Below are 19,130 nucleotides of genomic sequence, written 5' to 3' on the forward strand. Positions count from 1 at the left end.
AGGTTTTTACTCATGTATGTGAAATATGTAAGAAATAAAGTCAATTCAATTCAATATATTAAGCCATTGCAAAATAATTAATGACATAAATATAAAGTGAAATAAAGTAAAAAGAAGTATTTAAACTAAACTTTTATTTGAATTGAAGGTTGGCTACCCATCTAAATTAATGTATAACTCACTCGTGTGACCTGTCATGAAAAGGACCCTACTAATAGAGGATTGCCACTGATGAGCTTATTGGGAAGGGCAGGGCAGTGGAGCCTGTGTGATAATCAACACAGCTCTGATTTCTATGTTGTAGTGTGGGAAGCAGAAATCAAAGACCCTTTGAACATCACAAGTTGGAAGTACTATAATACCTATGGAATTATCACCAACATTGTAGCAGAATCCAGTCCATTATCTGTAAGAGACTCAGATAAACATTGTGCAATCATTTGATCAGCGCATTGGAAACTGAATATAACGTATTAAAGGCAAATTATTTAATTATTATGTAATGTGGAGAGAATGTATCCTGCAACGCTGAAGTCATTTATAACTGGGGTAAATGACCTTTCTTCTTCTCTTTCTGTTGTTCAGCCACAGCACACCAATATCTGCTTCTGGTATTTGCCTCATAGTATTCGACATTTACCAGATAATGAAGAGAGAAGGAGCTTGCTGATGAAAGTAAGCCAATTTTTGTGTATCTTGTATTAAGACAAACAAAATGTCAGGTTTCTAGGCCATTTTGGGTGATGCCTCTTTCCATTGTTCTTAAGTTAAATATGATCCTATAAAGAACTGATTTTACACATATACTTACATTTATTTGCATTATTACAGATGAGCCTTATGTACCTCATTAGAAACGAGGTATTCCAGTGTTTTACAACAATTTCTAGTGGACAGATCCAGCTACATTTGCATACAATTTTGGAACATCAGGAAATAGTGTTGCATTCCATTAAACCACATTCTCTATTTAATTCTATTAAACCACATACTCTGCTCTAATATATTTGTTCACTTAGTGCCATGTCGTATGATGTGGGCGATCATGGTCTTTCCATGACCATGATTGTATCTTGGCAAATTTTTCTACAGAATAGATTTGGAATTGCCTTTTTCTGGGCAGTGTCTTTACAAGACAGGAAACCCCAGCCATTATCAATACTCTGCAGAGACTGTCTAGCATCAGTGGGCACATTATCAGGATTTGCGATACGCACCAGCTGCTCATATGACCATCCACCTCCTGCTCCCGTGACTTTACGTCAGTCACATAGTAATGGATGAAGCATGATCTATATGTAAGCAGCTGAAATCTTCAGAGTCGCTACCTATGGTGAAAAGGGCTAGTCCGGGTAAATGCTAAGGATGTAGTTCCTCCAGCTGAAAAACATAAAACTAGGGAGTATAGTCTTCCAATTGGGGGTGGGGGGGAACAGGTCGCCCATTAAGACTGAAAGGAGGATGCATTTCACCTCGTGTGGATTCTGACACTGAGGAATACTGTACCTTTAGAGTTGAGGAACTTAGCATTAAGTATATTCAAGACAGAGGTAGATAGGTTTTATGGGGGGGGGGGGTGAGGATGATTGCAGTTTAAGAAACCAGGCAGAAAAATGAAGTTGAATCCAAGATCTGACTGAAAGGTGGAGCAGGCTCAATTAAGTGCTGTAGGAACTCACCAGGTCAGGCAACATCTACGGAAAGGAATAAAGGGTCATGGCCCGAAATGTTGGCTCTTTATAGGTGCTGCTGGCCTGCTGAGTTCCTCCAGCATTTTGTGTGTGTTACTCTGGATTTCCTGCATCTGCTGAACCTCTTGTATCAATAAGACAAATGACTTGCTCCTCCTCCTCCTGTTTATTATTTGCTTAAATGCGTTCGGACTCCTCAGAAGGAAGAAACTCTTACTTCTTGTTTGCTGTTTTAGGTGGCTCCACAGATTAAAACTAGAATGATGACATTTGGGACCACAATGGTAAGTTACCAGCCCCAAGGTGACAAAGTTAATTTCTTCCGTATGGTCATCTCAAACCCAGCAGCCACACAAGAAGACATTGATTTCCTCATTGAGGAAATAGAACGACTTGGGCAAGACCTGTAACTGCAAGTCATCGGGCCCATTTCAATGGAGATGTTGCTATTGTGTGAATGTACTTCATTGTTTACCTCCTCCAAACTAGTCTTCTTTGATATTAGCCCTTGCTGCAGGTACTGGAGCTGAAGACTCCAATCTGGAATTATGGACGTTACAAGTTATTTAATGCAATTAGACATTCACTAATATTGTTGAAAGTTTTGACTCATCAACAATATGTCATTCTTCAGAAAAATTGTACTAAAGCATTAAGTACTGTAACAATCTTCTCACAGTAAATAGAGCACCTTGAAATCTATTTAGATATTTTGTTACGATGCTTTAAAAGCATTTTTGCAGCCACACATTAAACACCAATAGCCTCCACCATTGTGGTTGTCACTAATGAAGGTCTCTATTTACAAAGCTTTGAGTATTGTAAAAGTCCAGGTGTCTGCAAATTTCATCGATGTACAAAAGAATAAATAATTAAGGCTTATTCTCTTTAGCTGATGTGAAAAACAAATACTTAAAAGATCTGTGCTTCAAGCTCTGTGAAAACTTTATTCTCTAATTTAAAATCTGCATTGAAGTGTCAAATTTCAAATATTCTATTTATTTTGATAGAGAAAAAGTGCTTTAGTACATTTGATTGCCATACTTGAATTTGTGAGTTCAGTGTTTGAAACTTTTCCTCCAGGAATTTATGTCATGTATATTTGTGATGTTGCTCTTCCTGATGTAAAGAAATGGCAAATGACAACTCTTGCCAACTGGATAGTGGTCAGTGTCTGTGAACGTATTTCCTTTGTAGACCTTTGAGTAATGTCTAGTTTACCTCAGATTGAGGCTGTGCACTTTAGAAGCAAACTGTATGGTGTTGAATGAAAATGTTTTAATGTTGTAGAATATTGTTATCAAACTCAGAAACTTTAGATATGGTTACAGGAAGCTTTGAGTTAAAACTCTGACTTGGTCGTCCACTTCCAATGTGGCAAAATTAGCATTAAATCCTACAAACCAGTTAGATTGTAAAATTTAATTAGATTCCAGGTTAAATATGAAAATGTCATGTAAAATATCAGTCCAAGCAGGGTGGAGCAAAAAAGTATAAGATCGCTGCCAAGGGGTGGTCTCAAAGCACAAGTTCATACAACCAATGCAAATGCACCATTAACATTTCACAGAATGAAATGTTTATGAAAATTTATCACTTTATTTTTAATACTTCTAGTGTTAGCTTGGATTAAGTAATAACTGGCCCCCTCCCTCTACTGAAATCTAACTGACCATCAGAATACCAGCTTCAGAATAGCAGAAGACTAAACTTTAATTCTGATATCAAGAATTCTTTTATGTGCAGAGTGGTCAACAAGCAGAATTGACCCCTGCATAAAGTAAAGGAAATAGAAAGTCCGAGCCAATTGGATCTTCTGTGAGGGAACTATAGATAGGCCAAATGATGAGGACGAAATAGCCCTTGCCTCCAGCTTGCATAGTTGCTTTAATTCAGCCATCAGTTGAACTTGACCTTGCAATCTCTAGCACCCAAGACCGAGGTCAACACCTGGATCTTGAGTACAACTTGAGGGGCCTCTGTTGGTCGGAGTTGAACATGGATGTTACGCCCTAGCTGTCTAAGTTGGCGCAGTACCACAAGCCAGGACAGTACAATATGGAGAGCAAGCTGTGCCAATAAAGCAGGCTCACCTTCTCCATGCAACTGATGAATCCAAAGGAATGGCATAGACAAATACAGTTTAGTACCAGCAGCGTTGCAAGAGTTTCCAATCAGCGTTGAACTCAATGTAGGACTGCCTGAAGGACTTCAGCTCTGGATTTTTCATTGGGGTTTACTCCCAAAGCCTTCCCCATGAATGGCTATAGCCCCAAGGCAGTGGAGGTTTGAAATCGGAGTATTACTTTTCCTCGATGAGTTGCCAGCTACAGCTAATGAGACTCATCTGCCTGGAGTGGCTGTTTCTAAGGTGCCAGTAACCCACCTTTTCCTCTTCTGTCAGTAGAAACAGTTCCGCTGGGCTTAGTAGCTAAGCCACACATGAAGGCCAGGAGCTAGATTTCATTGTCAGAGGCTACTTGAGATGCAAGCCATTAGGAGCCTGTAATAGGTAGTGGGAACTACCCTCTCCCCTGGTTATGACAACTGTAAGGAACCTGAGTATAACTACCAACAAATAGAAATGCCCAACCTTGAAACTCTGGGATCAAGAATTATGTTCATCCTCCTACTGATCCATCTCAACTGGTGACTTCCCAGTTTGGGTTCCAGCTCAGAGGCTTCCTGATGTATTAATTTGCTTTGCATCCTTTTTGGTAGTTGAACTTCTCTCTTGATCAGATTATTTGACTGACATTACCATGTCATTACTGTTATTTAAAAATGGATAAGTCCTTATACTTTCATTTAAATACATGAGATTTTCAGGATTGGAATTAAGAAAAACCTAATTTCTGATCCCATTCTTGTAAAATAGCTCTGTTCAGATGTGAAGTAGAACCATACCTATTTTGATTGTCTTGTGGTGTCTACAGATGAATTAGTTGTGTACAGTGCCAACTATGTTAAAATGAATATAATGATCCAACCTACTTACCATTTGTATAGAAGTGTACACCATTTGTATAGAAAAGTTGTGCTATGAATACTTTATTTTCTCGAAAGCACAAGTTAAATGAATACTGCCTCCTCCTGCACCAGCAGATAAATTTTGTTTGCAGCACAGTGGCAAAATAGGTGGTATTGAGAAACTTATGACCCAGGAAGGGAAATTTGTAACATATTATCTTATGTAGATGTACCTTTTAGACAATGATTGGCTACACGAAACACACTCTGGTAATCATTTTTCCAAAATATGCTTAATGATCTTGCACTAACCCTAATGATCCCTTCTAGTAAAGAGTTTAATAATATTACTTAATTAAAAAGCAACACTCCCTCCAAAGAGCATTGAAAGACATTCTAAAAGATCAGTGTCCATTCCCCACATTACAAATGGAATTCTAACCGTAGGACTTGAATCTACTGTTTCCGGGCTTTCTTAACACAGAGATCAAGGAAACTCCACAGCATCTGATGCTGAACAATTAAAAATGGTGAAGCTTTAAAGCTTCTATCATACAAGGTTATAGATGCTTAGACACTAAGTTTATTCAGGATAGGAATTAAAGCGCTCTTGGATAACAAGGGAATCACCAAAAATAAGATTAGTGCAAGAGAGCGGCAGTGAGATAAAATATCACTCATGATCTTTTTGAATAGTGGAGCAGGCATAAGGAGCTGAATGGTCCAAATCCGGTTTATACTTTTTATGTTACGTTATAACAAAGGCTCAAAACTGAGGAGGAGCCTAGTGGAGTAAATATTCTAAATTCTCCAAGCAAGAGTAAACACAAGAGATCCTGCAGATCCAGAAATCCAGAACAACACACACACAAAGTGCTGGAGGAACTCAGCAAGTCAGGCAGCATCAAAGAAATGAATAAACAGTTGATATTTCAGGCCAAGACCCTGAAATGAAGGGGGAAGAAGCCAGAATAAGGAGATTTGGGGAGGGGGTGGTGGAGGGGGATGAAGTAAGAAGTTGGGAGGAGGTAAGTGGAAAAAGCAAAGGGCTAGAGAAGGAATCTGATAGGAAAGAAGAGTGGACCATGGGAGAAAGGGAAGAAGGAGAAGGAGTAAAATGACATTCCCAAAGAATGACTTAGATATAAATGGAATGGTCTTAAAAAGGTTAAAGATATTATAATAAATAAATCCCCAACAGTATTTAGAACATAGAACACTACAGCACAGTACTGGCCTTTGGTCCAAAATGGTGTGATGACCTTTTCACCTGCGCTAAGGTCATTCTAACCCTTTCCTCCTACATAGCCCGCCATTATTCCATCATTCATGTGCCTATATGAGAGTTTCTTAAATGCTGCTAATGTATCTACCTCTACCACCACCCCTGCCAGGGCATTCCATGCATTCACCACTCTCTGTGCAAAGAACTTACCACTGACATCCCACCTATACATTCCTCCAATCACCTTAAAATTATGCCCTCTGGTTTTTGCCATTTCCGCCCCGGGAAAACAAAATCTCTGACTATCCATTCAATCTTATGCCTCTTATCATCTTGTATTCATCTATCAAATCACCTGTCATCCTCCTTCGCTCCAAAAACTAAAGCCTTTTCTTGCTCAAGCTATCCTCATAAGACATGCTCTCTAATCCAGACAACATCCTGGTAAATCTCCTCTGCACCCTCTCTAGAGCTTCTACATCCTTCCCATAATGAGGCAACCAGAACTGAGCACAATATTCCAAGCATGGTATAACAGGGGTTTTATAGAGCTTTTTCACTCTGTACTTTACTCTGTATCTACCCGAAGCACAGACAGACAGAAACTGAGAAGAATTTTATAATTTATTGATCATCTGAGTCTCAAGTAGAGAAGGGAGGGACGGGGACTTTGAAAGCCTTGGCTCTATTCAGAAAGGGAAACAAATCAATGGCAAGGTCTATCTTATTAGTTTTCTATTCTATAAAATACTAGAATAAATTTTCAGACTCGATTTAAATATCACCTGTAAAATAACCGGGTAAGTAAACAACAATTTAGAAGTCCAAGCTCCTGTCTGGCTACAATCTTCAAACCTCAGTCTTCAACTGTTTTGAGGACGTGAGTATGCAGATGAACACTCAGCTCACTAACTACAACTAACCATTTTATTTTGGAGTCACAAAAGAATGCACACTGGAATCCGAGGGCCAGGCAGCAGCTATTGAGCGAAATGGAGAGTCGATGCTTCGGGTCAAGATCCTTCATATGAAAAGGTGTCAATTACTTTCCAATCATTTTATTTTACCTATCATCTCATTTTTGGTCTGCTAAGTGAGGGATTTACCTGACTCCCAGCAACTCCGGGTTTCATTAAAATACTCTTCAAAGTCAAGCCATCTCATAGAGCCTGGTGAAAGTCTCAGCCAGAAACATTGACTGTTTATTCCTTTCCATATGCTGGGTTCCTCCAGCATTTTTATCTGTTAATATGGATTTCCAGCATCCGCGGAATCTCTTGTGTTTAAAGATTGGATAAGCTTGGCTTGTTTTCTTCAGAACAGAAGATGGCAAGGGGTAAATTTAATTGGATTTGCATAAAATTATAAATCCTTGGCAGAGAAAAAATAGGGGACATAGATGATAAATATTTGGTAGAAAGATTAGTCCAGAGAAAAGGAAATATTTTTCACCTAGAGGATAGGAGGGGACTGGGATTTGCTTCTTGAAAGGATGAGAAAGGCAGAAATCCTTGGCGTGTTTTATCTGAACTCAAGTGTTGTGAGGAACTGTTATCTGCAGGGCTACAGATCTAAAGCTGGAAGGATAAAATAGGTTGGAGAGCTATTTCACTATTGGAATAGAAATAATTGACAGAATTGATCCTTTCTGTACGGTAAATCTTTCATGGTTTGCTTGTGTTGCAATAAACTAAATAAGAGGTGAAAGAGACCTGGGATTCTGACTAACCCTGATATTAAATATGTCTATCCAATGCAATCAATCAAGCCTGTAAGATTCATTACCAGTTCAGTACAATCAATAGGAGTAGTGATCATACACTGAGTATCACATCCAGTGCTGATGGCCTTGGAAAGAGAGTGATGTTCAAATAGAATGAGCCACATGTTTGAAATGGAGAAGTTCAATTTATCGCGAATGACAGGAGAAATTCAATCTGGTGTATTTGCGAGGGAGAACAGAGAACATAAAACAGTACATCAGATAAACAGGTCCTTCGGCCCACAATGTTGTGCCGAACCAATTAAACTAGTAGTCAAATGGTCAACTAAACTAACCCCTTCTACCAACACAATATCCATATCCTTCCATTCATGTGCCTATCTAAATATCTATTAAAAGTCCTTAATGTATTTGCCTCTACTATCACCCCAGAGAACACATTCCAGGCACCCATCTCTCTCCCTGCCCTCTTGCCCTTCACATCTCCTTTGATGCTACCCACTCTCACCTTAAATATATGCCCTCTGGTATTAGACATTTCAAACCTGATAAAAAGATACTGTCTCTGTACACTATCTGTGTCTCTCATAATCTTATAAACCTGTGTAAAATCTCCCCTCAGCCTCCGCAACTCCAGAGAAAACAACCCAAGTTTGTCCAGCCTCTCTAATCCAAGCAAAGTCCTGGTAAACCTCTTCTGAACCATCTCCAAAGTCTTGACACCCTTCCTATAATGGGGTGACCAGAACTGTATGCAATACTCCAGATGCGGTCCAACGGCAACATAACCTCCTGACTTTTGAATTCAATGCCTTGACTCATAAAGGCAGCATACCATATGCTTTCTTAACCTCTTCTATCAACCTACAATATCTCGCAATATGGTAGTCTAATGGAAGCAAATAAACTGTATCTTTCAAAGTAGAATCACTTTGTATTTAATTGTAGGAAAAGAAGACACAGGCAAGTTCAAATGGGTAAATATTAATTTTAGGCTAGAGATCAGAAAATATATCTTTACAGAAGAGCCACCAGCAAGTTATGGAGTCACAGATTTTTAAAGCACAGAAATGGGCCCCATGACCCACAATGTCCTTGCTGACCTTTTTGCCTATTCACACTAATCTACTGCCAACAGTAGGTTCATATCCTTTTTACCATTCCTATTTAAGTGTTTCTGTGTCTCTCAAATGTAGTGATTTTATCTGATAACACCACCTCCTCTGACAGTGTCTCAACCATGCTGTGTGTGCATATAAAACCATTCCCCCTCATCCATGTTAAAATTCCTTCCTTTCACCTTTAACCCATGCCCTCTTGTGCTTGATTTTGTTTTTGTTTTGTTTTCATTGCCATGGGGAAACTATTCTGACAAACAATCCCATCTATGTCTCTTATAAGTTTATATAACAATAAATCTCAAAACAATAGAAGTCTGTGGATTCAATTAAGAAACAATTGGATATGTGAATCTTTCAAAGTGGATAAATTAAAGAAAGCTAGTTGGCATTTCTTATGCTCCGATATATTTAAGCATTTCACAAATGCATGCAATAAATGACAACTTGAGATGTATGGTGTAAAATGGCCAAGTAAAGAGAGTGGAGGAAGGTGCAGTTTCAACATGCTGCCGCCTAATTTAATTCAAAGCTGACTCAATCATTCACTAGAAGGTACGTGTTGTTGAATCTGATTATACCCACTGATGCACTGATAATTATGAAATTTCTAGATGGGTCACACTGACCTCAGAAGTTGCACTGTGATGAAGCATTACCACTATTGACCCTATTTCAGCTTCCATCTTGAGTTTATTAAAACTTAGTGTGAATTGGTATTTGTTGGGTTGGAGAAGTCCTTGAATGAACAAACTGTGTCTTACTCATGTCCATTTCATTGGCTAAGGTGTGTATTACATGTATTTCACAGGATCTACAGAGTCTCTCAAAGAAAGTGAAGTATAAATATATTATTGTGTAGTGACCTTCTTGTATATGATGCATATTTTGCAATGTTCCCTCCACTATGGAACTGTGTATTGGAATCTGAATAGTAAACTCTGTCCTGTGTCTTTGCTGTAAAGATGCCTGTTGTAATTCCAGCCAGCTACAGGTACAGTGTTACCTGTAATAAAGAACTTGAGTGTTTGATGCTTTAGTCTGTGCATATATATCAGGAAATGCATACAGAGACTGGAAAGTGAATACTGCACCTTAAAACAGATACATATTTTCTCTAAACTGTGTTCAAATGGAAACTGCATTAAGACTTAACTTTATCACTTTGGATCGATTTGTACCCAAAGATGCATTCAAGATTGTCATGTTTAAACCATAGAAAATGACATTATCAACTAAAGATTATAAAACATTGTTCTCTGTAAGCTTGCTGCTTCAAACTTTTCTTTTTTAACAATTAAGAACAGAGCCCAGAGGCTGGGAGAAAGCTGAGGATAGTGTGGCACAGTTGGTGCTGGATGGTTGGTGGTGGAATTGCATGTAGTTCCTCGAGTGGAGCTGGAGATCAGAAGTTTCATCACTGAGCTTACTGGAGGTTTATTCAGCTGACTGACAAGGCCTCACAACCCCCACTCTACCCCCACCCCTTGCCTGCTCTGTCATTCAGTAGATAATAACAGAGATATTTTACCACATTTCCACTTTCCTGCACTAGATCTCAATTCCCATGATTCACTGAACATCTAAAAATATATCAATTTATCTATCATACCTGAAAATATTTATCACCTGGGGCTCCCCTGCTCACTTGTAAGTGATGAAATTTCTTTTCATCTTTGTCTTGAGTGGCCAACCTCTTATTGGTTCTAGACACCCAGCCAGTGGAGACATCATCTCCATGTTTAACCTAACCTGTCAACTTTTGTTCTTTGTTTTAATGCTTCTAAACTTGAGAGAGTGTTGGTTTATTGTTGCCACATGTACCAAAATACCGTGAAAAACTTCTGTTTTGCATGCCATCCAGACAGATCTAGCCATTCGTAAATACAACAGGGTAGAAAAAAGGGAAATGGGGTGTTGCAGTTACAGAGAAAGTGCAATACAGGTAAACAAATAAAATGCAAGGACAACAGTGTGGTATATTGGAAGATGAAGAGTTTAGGAGTTATCTTTTAGCATCTGAGAGGTCTGTTCAAGAGCCCGACAAGCATGGGATAGAAGTTGTCCTTGGGCCGAGTGGTACATGCTTTCAGAGTCTTGTAATTTTTGCCCGCCGGGAAAGGACAGAAGAGCACATGTCCATGTAGATGGGATCTTTGAATATGTTGGCTGCTTTCCCAAAGCAGCAAGAAGTTCAGGCAAAGTAAACGGAAGGGAGACTGGTTTAAGTGAAGGAATGGACTACATTCACAACTTTCTGCAACTTCTTGCAATTTCAGGACGAGCAGCTCCATTCCAAGCTGTGTTGCACCTGGAAAGGATACTTTCCATGGTGTATATATCAAAATCTGTCAGAGCAGTGGGCCCAATCTTCTTAACCTCATATGACAAGCAAGACACTCCAGGAATCAATCTGATGAGTCATGCGTTCTGCCTTTTGCCAGCATGGCCTTCCTTAGAAGGGGACATCAGACGAGTACACAATGCTCCAAACATATTCTCAGTAGGCTACGATATACTATGCATAACAGATAAAACAGTACAGCACAGAAATAGGCCCTTCAATCCACCCTGTTTACATCAATCATCATGCCAATCTAATCAGTTTAATCTTCCTGCACATGGGGTGTATCTTCTATTCCTCTGCTGTTCATCAGTCACCTATCATTCTCGGTGTAAAAACTTGCCTCACAAATATCCTTTAAATTTTACTACTTTCATCTTAAACCAATGCCCTCTGGTATTTGACATATGCACCTTGGAAAATAGACTCTGACTGTTTGCCCTGTCTATGCCTTTCATCAGTTTATATACTTCTATCAGGTCACTCCTCAGCTTCTGATGATCCACAGAAAACAATCCAAGTTAGCCAAACCACTCCTTATAATTTTATACTGCAATCCAGGTAACACCCGATGAACCTTCTTCCTATATTGTGGCAACTCTAACTGCTCACGATACTCCAAACGTGTCCTAACCAAAGTTTAACAAAGCTGCAACATGGCTTGACAACCTTTATAATCAGGGCTCAGATTGACAAACCTATGCCTTTACTGCCTTGTTCAATCGTGTTGCTGTGGACTAGCAGCCCACCTTCCCTTGGCTCAGTACATCAATGCTTCTGAGGGTCCTGCCATTTACTGTACACCTTCCTCCTGCATTTGACCAATTGAACTGCATCATCTCACACCTGTCCAGATTAGATTCCATCTGCCATTTCTCCACACAAAGTTACAATTGATTCATTCTTCCACAACCTTCCTCACTATCCATAAGTTTCATTCCACTGACAAAATTATGAATCAAAATTATAACTGAAACATGTCATCTCCATCCTGTCATTGAAATCTTCTTGGAATACAGGTCATCAGAGTATCTCTTGCTGATGTACACTTTAACATACAAGGACTCTCATGTTCCTCTGAACACAAAATCTTTCAAATTATTACCATTCCCCACTTCACTAATTTTTCTGTTGTAAGTAGTAGCTCATAGTTTACAACATTGCATTTCATCACACGTGGTCTTTCCCCTTCACTTAATCCATCAATATATCCACAATGTTTCCCTACAACCTTTCTACAGCCCATTGTATCAAGCAACTTTGTGTTATCTTCATGGTTAGAAGTATCACAATTGATCACCTTATCCAAATCATTCTTATAGGTTGCTTAAAGCTAAGGCCATGGCATTGATTGCTGCAGTCCATCACTGATCACAACCTCCGAACCCAAAATGGCCTCTTAATTCTTACTCCAAATTCTGCTTATTAACTGGTCATCACTTCAGTCCAAAAATTTATGCCCAATGAACTGCACTTCATTTATAAAGTTTTAGAGTCATAGAATACTACAGTGCAGAAACAGACCCTTCAGCCCATCTAGTCTGTGCTGCCTGGTCCCATCAACCTGCACCTTGACCATAGCCTGCCATATCCCTCCCATCCTTCTACCTATTCAAATTTCTCTTAAATGTCAAAATCGAACATGAATCCACCACTTCCAATGGCATCTCATTCCACGTTCTCATGAAGGTGTTCCCCCTCATGTTCCCCCCATGACCATAGCCCGCCATATCCCTCCCATTCATCTACCTATTCAAATTTCTCTTAAATGTCAAAATCGAACATGAATCCACCACTTCCAATGGCACCTCATTCCATGTTCTCATGAAGGTGTCCCCCCTCATGTTCCCCCTCATGACCTCTAGTTTTTTGTCTTATCCAATCTCAGTGAAAAAAGAGTAATTGCATTTACCCTATCCATACACCTCATAATTTGGTATACCCTCTCAAATTTCCCCTCAGTGTTCTACATTCTATGGAATAAAGTCCTAACCTATTCACTCTTACCCTATAACTCATGTCCTCAAGTCCTGGAAATATCATTGCAAATTTTCTCTGCACTCTTTCAGTATTATTGATATTTTTCCTGTAGGTAGGTGACCAGTACTCCATTTTCCACAATACTTCATATTATGTCTCTCCAATACTTCATATATCTTTAACATAGTATCCCAACTCAGTACTCAATACCTTGATTTATGAAGTTTAACATGCCAAAAGCTTTCATTACAACCCTCTCTGCCCGTGATGCAACTTTCAAGGAATTACAGATCTGTACTCACATATCCCTCTGTTCTACCACATTCCTCAGTGCCTTATGGTTCACCATGTAAGTCCTACTCTGGTCTGTCCTCCCAAAGTGTATCACCTGGCCCTTAACTGCATTAAATTCCATCTGCAGTTTTTCAGCCCATATTTCTAGATTCCACTGCAAACTTTTATGGTGTTCCTCATTGTCCACTGGGCCCCCATCCTAGGTGTCATCCAGATCATTTACATAGCTGACAAACAACAACAGACAGAGCACCAGTCCCTGTATCACAGGCCTTCCTTCATCTTCTGCTGCTCTCTGGCTACTCCCGTAAACCCAATGTTTGATCCAGTCAGCCATCTCATCCTGAATGCCAAGCAATTGAACCTTCTTGAGAAATCTCCCATGTGGGACCTTTTCAAATGCCTTGCTAAAGTCCATGTAGACAACATCCACTGCTTTGCCCTAACAATTTTCTTGGTAAACTCCTCAAAAACCCTACAAGATTGGTCAGGCATGACCTTCTGCATACAAAGCCATGTTGACTATCCATAATGAGGCCCTGTCTATCCACATAATTATATATCTCATCCCTTAGAACATCTTCCAATAACTTATCCACTACTGTCAGGCTCACCGGTCTATAACTTCCTGGCTTATTCTTAGAGCCTTTCTTAAACACCGGAACAACATTGGCTATTCTCCAATACTCTGGCACCACGCCACAGGAGGGAGAAAGAGGAGAGGTAGCCATTGCAGAGTACCCCTGTGACCTTTCCCCTTAACAACAGGTATACTGCTTTGGATACTGTTGGGAAGGATAACATAGAGGAGGAAAGCCACAGTGATCAGGTCTCTGTCACCAAGTCTTCATTAAGAAGTGAAGATAGGAGAAAAGGCAAGTTGTAGTGATAGGGGATTCATTAGTTAGGGGCACAGAAAGGAGGTTCTGTGGATGAAAACAAGATCCCCAGATGATATGCTGCCTCCTGGGTACCAGGGTCAGGGATATTCCTGATTGAGTCCACAGCATTATAAGTGGGAGGGTGAACAGACAGAGGTCATGGTCCATGTCGGTATGAATGACATGGGTAGCAGGGGGAGACAAGGTCCTGCAAAATGAGTACGGGGAGTTTGGAGCTAAGTTACAAAACAGGACCTCCAGGGTTGTGATCTCAGTACTCCTACCCATGCCACGTACTGTTGAGGTCAGAAATAAGAAGATCATACAGTTTAACACGTGGCTAAGGAGATGGTGCAGGAGGAAAACCTTCAGGTTTTTGAATCTTTAGGTTCTTTTCCAGGGAAGGTGCGCCCTGTACGGAAGGGGCAGTTTGCAACTAAGGGACTAATATCCTAGCAGGAAGGGTGTGTGCGGTTTAAATAGGAGTTACAGGGTGTTGGGAACCAGAGCACAAGAACAGATAGTGGACTGGTTATGGAGAAAGGTATTGTTAAGCCTACATACAAATAGTGGAATCAAAAGGTTGAGCATGGTGGTACTAATATTCTGAGCTGCGTATATTTCAATGCAAGGAGCATTGTAGGAAAGGCATGGATCAGCACATGGAATTATGGCATTGTAGCCATTAGTGAGACTTGGTTACTGGAGGGACAGGACTGGCAGCTCAGTGTTCCAGGGTCCTGTAGTTTTAGATGTGATAGAGTGGGAGGGATTAAAGCGGGCGGCGTGGCATTATTAGTTAGGAAAAATGTCACGCCATTGCTCAGACAGGACAGACTGGAGAGATCATCTAGTGAGGCTTTATAGGTAGAAATGTGAAATAAGAAAGGTATCACCACGTTAATGGGATTATATGATGGACCAGGGAGTTAAGGGAATTAGGGGAGCAAATTTATGGAGATCACAGAGTGTTGCAAGAAATGTATGGTTGTGATAGTAGGTGATTTTAACTTTCTACATATTGACTGGGACTCCCATACTTTAAATGGGCTGGATGGGGAAGAATTTGTCAAGTATGTTCAGGAAAGTTTCCTTAATCAGTACATAGAAGTCCCAACTCGAGAGAGTGTAATACTAGATCTCCTATTAGGTGGTGAGACAGGGCAGGTAACAAAAGTTTTGTGTAGGGGAATACTTTGCATCGATTGACCATAATGCCATTAGTTTCAAGGTAATTATGGAAAAAGATAGGCCTGGGCCTTCAGTTGAAATTTTAAATTGGAGAAAGGCCGGGTTGTTTTCTGGTAAAGATGTACTTGGTAAGTAAGAGGCCTGCAAAAGTGAAATTTTGAGACTGCAGAGTTTGTATGTTCCTGTCAAATAAAAGGCAAGGATTACAGGTTTATGGAACCTTGGTTTTTGAGAGAGATTGAGACTGCTTAAGAAAAAGAGGGAGGTGCATAGCAGGTACAGGTAGGCCAGAACAAATAAGGTACTTGAAGAAATGCAAGAGAACACTTAAGGACAAAATCAGGAGGACTAAAAGAAGACATAAGGTTTCTCTAGCAGACCAAGCTAGATGGTAATCTATGCATGGAGCCAAAAGAGATGGGGGAGATCTTAAACGGATTTTTTTGCATCTCTATTTAATCTGGAGACGGACACAGAGTCTATAGAAGTGAGGCAATGTCGCAGCGAGGTCGTGGACCCTATATAGATTACAGAGGAGGAAGTTTTGGCTGTTTAGAGGCAAATTAGGGTGGATGAATCTCCAGGGCCTAACAAAGTGTTCCCTCAGACCTTGTGGGAGCCTGGTGCAAAAAATTGCAGGGACTCTAGTAGACATATTTAAAACATCTTTAGCCATGGGTGAAGTGCTGGAGGATTGGAGGATGTTGTTTCATTGTTTAAGAAAGACTCTAAGAATAAGCCAGGAAATTATAGCCAGGTGAGCCTCACATCAGTAGTGCGAAAGTTTATTGGAAGGTTTTCTAAGGGACTAGATATAGAAGCATTTGGATACACAGGTTCTGATTGATAATAATAATAAGTACTTTATTAATCACAGGTAGGTAATTATTTCTTTACAGCATCAACATTTAAAAACACACTTAGCAATAATAATAAATACAATAATAACATTAACTAATAATAAAGTACAGAATAATAAAATACACAGTAATAATTTACCAACGTGAAATAATATTTAATACTGTGCAAAGATAATGTACGAAATAGTAAAACAGAGACTGTTGTACTATGATGTGTGCTCTCCTGTCACACAGAGATGAATTGTTGTATATGCTTATTGCATTTGGTGGAAAAGATTTTCTGTAACGGTCCTTGTGACAGTGGAGCTGAATGAGCTTGTTCGAAAGGGTGCTCCACTACTTATTCAGTAGGTCATGGAGAGGATGTGCCAGATTGTCCATGATGGATAACAGTTTGTCTGTTAACAGTGGTGCAGTCTCTTCTGCACCACTAACTCAGAAGAGTCGGGGTTGCAGCCAAGGATGGATCCAGCCTTTTTGATGAGTTTATTTAGTCTTTTGCATCATGGCCGATACTGCACCCCAACATAAAGCTGCAAAGAAGACTACGCGTGCTATAACAAACTGGTAAAAGATATTCAAATGGCTTTGTGTGCGGTAAGTCATATCTAACCAATCTTATAGAGTTTTCCAAGGAAGTAACCAGGAAAGTGGCTGAAGGCAAGGCAATGGATGCTGTCTGTGTTGACTTCAGCAAGGCCTTTGACAAGGTCCTGCATGGGAGGCTGGTCAAGAAGGTTCTTCGCTTGTCATTCAAGATGAGGTAATAAATTGGATTAGGCATTGGCTTCAAAGAGGAAGCCAGAGAGTGGTGGTCAATGATTGCCTCCGTGAGAGAAGTCCTGGATTATTGATGTGCCACAGGGACTGTTGCTTGGTCCATTACTATTTGTCATCTATATCAATGATTTGGATGATAATTTGGTAAACTGGACCAGCAAATTTGCAGATGACATGAAGATCAGGGGTGCAATGGACAGCGAGGAAGACTATCAAAGCTTGCAGTGAGATCTGGACCATTTGAAAAAAATGGGATGAAAACTGGCAGATGGAATTTAATGCAGAAAAGTGTGAGGTGTTTCACTTTGGAGGATCAACCAGGGTAGATCTCACTTGGTGAGAGGTAGGGCACTAAGGAATGCAGTATAACAGAGAGTTCTGGGAATACAGGTCCATAATTGTTTGGAAGTGGTATCACAGTTAGGTAGGTTCATAAAGAAAGTTCATAAATCTAAGTATTGAGTATAGTAATTGGAATGTTATGTTAAAGTTGTATAAGATGTTGGTGAGGCTAATTTGGAATATTGTGATCATTTTCTTGGTCATCTACCTACAGGAAAGATGTAAGTAAGTTTGAAAGGGTGCATAGAAAATTTACAAGGATGTTGCTGGGACATGAGGACCTGAGTTATAGAGAAAGGTTGAATAGGTTTGTATTTTATTCCCTGGAACCTAGAAGAACAAAACGAGATTTGATAGAAGTATACAACTTATGAGAGGTATAGATAGGGTAAATGCAAACAGGCTTTTTCCACTTACTTTGGATGAAACTACAACTAGAAGTCATGGGATAAGTGTGAAAGGTGAAATGTTTAAGAGGAACATGAGGGGGAACTTCTTCAGTCAGAAGGTGGTGAGAACGTGGAACAAGCTGCCAGCACAAGTGGCAGATGCGGGGTCAATTTCAATATTTAAGGGAAGTTTGGATAGGTACATGGTTGGGGGTTGTATAGAAAGCTACGCTCTAGGTGCAGGTCAATGGGGCTATGTAGATTAATGGATTGTCACAGACTAGAAGGGCTGAGGAGCCTGTTTCTGTGCTGTAGTATGACTCCAGCTGAATTAGGCCATTTGGTCTTTTTTAGTCCGCTTTGTCATTCAATCATGGCTATTTTTTTCAACCCCTTCTCCTTCCTTATCCTGTAACCCATACACCTCTTATCAATCTCTGCCTCAAAAACTTGGCCTCCCACTGGCTGAACAATTTCCTCCTCATCCGTGTTCTGAAGAAAATTACCATGATTCTGAGGCTGTGCCCTCAGATCCTAGACTTTTCTGCAAATAGAAACATCCTCTCCTCAACTCTATCCAGTGCTGTTAATTTTTCTAATGTTACATTTTTACCAATTTTTTGATTTGTTCATTTACATTTCTATTGAATTCTCCATAACTTCCATGAAGCTTTCAGTGCTCTTCATAAATACCAGACATCAAAATGTGTTTAACTTCCTTGTCACTTCTGTATTTCCCACTGCAATTTCTCTTGTCTCAGCTAGACAGGAACCCAGATTAACTTAATAGCTAACCTTTTCCTATCTAATATATCTAGAGACATACTTACAGCAAGTTTTTATCCTTTTCACTAAACTATTGTGTATTTCCTGTGGTGGGGGAGTCTAAGACCAAAGGACACGTCATTGGGTGTACTTAAGGCAGAGATTGATAGGTATCTGTGTAGCCAGGGCATCAAAGGTTATGGTGAGAAGGCGGGGGAGTGAGACTAAATGGGAGAATGGATCAGCTCATGATAAAATGGCGGAGCAGACTCGATGGGCCGAATGGCCGACTTCTGCTCCTTTGTCTATGGTCTTATGGACACAGCCTCAGAATAAGACCATAAGATATAGGAGCAGAATTATCCATTCAGCCCATCCAGTCTGCTCCACCATTCCATCATGGCTGATCCCAGATCCCACTCAACAGCATACACCTGCCTTTTCACCATATCCTTTGATGCCCTGACTGATCAGGAAACGATCAACTTTCGCTTTAAATATACCCATGGACTTGGCCTCCACCGCAGCCTGTGGCAGAACATTCCACAGATTCACCACTCTCTGGCTAAAAAAATTC

The 19,130-nt window shown here is 40.0% G+C and overlaps 1 protein-coding gene across 1 annotated transcript in view; it reads left to right on the plus strand.

Moving 5' to 3' along the window:
• Nucleotides 1-9,940, plus strand: part of gad2 (glutamate decarboxylase 2) — a 113,925-nt gene extending 103,985 nt beyond the window's left edge. The window contains exons 16-17 of the mRNA XM_063044264.1: nucleotides 586-675; nucleotides 1,928-9,940. Coding sequence (XP_062900334.1) covers nucleotides 586-675; nucleotides 1,928-2,101 — 264 coding nt within the window. The 3' untranslated portion in view covers nucleotides 2,102-9,940. The remainder of the gene's footprint in view (nucleotides 1-585; nucleotides 676-1,927) is intronic.
• The last annotated feature ends 9,190 nt before the right edge of the window (nucleotides 9,941-19,130 follow it).

Source organism: Mobula hypostoma, chromosome 3 (assembly GCF_963921235.1).
Source record: "Mobula hypostoma chromosome 3, sMobHyp1.1, whole genome shotgun sequence".
Classification (NCBI taxonomy): domain Eukaryota; kingdom Metazoa; phylum Chordata; class Chondrichthyes; order Myliobatiformes; family Myliobatidae; genus Mobula; species Mobula hypostoma.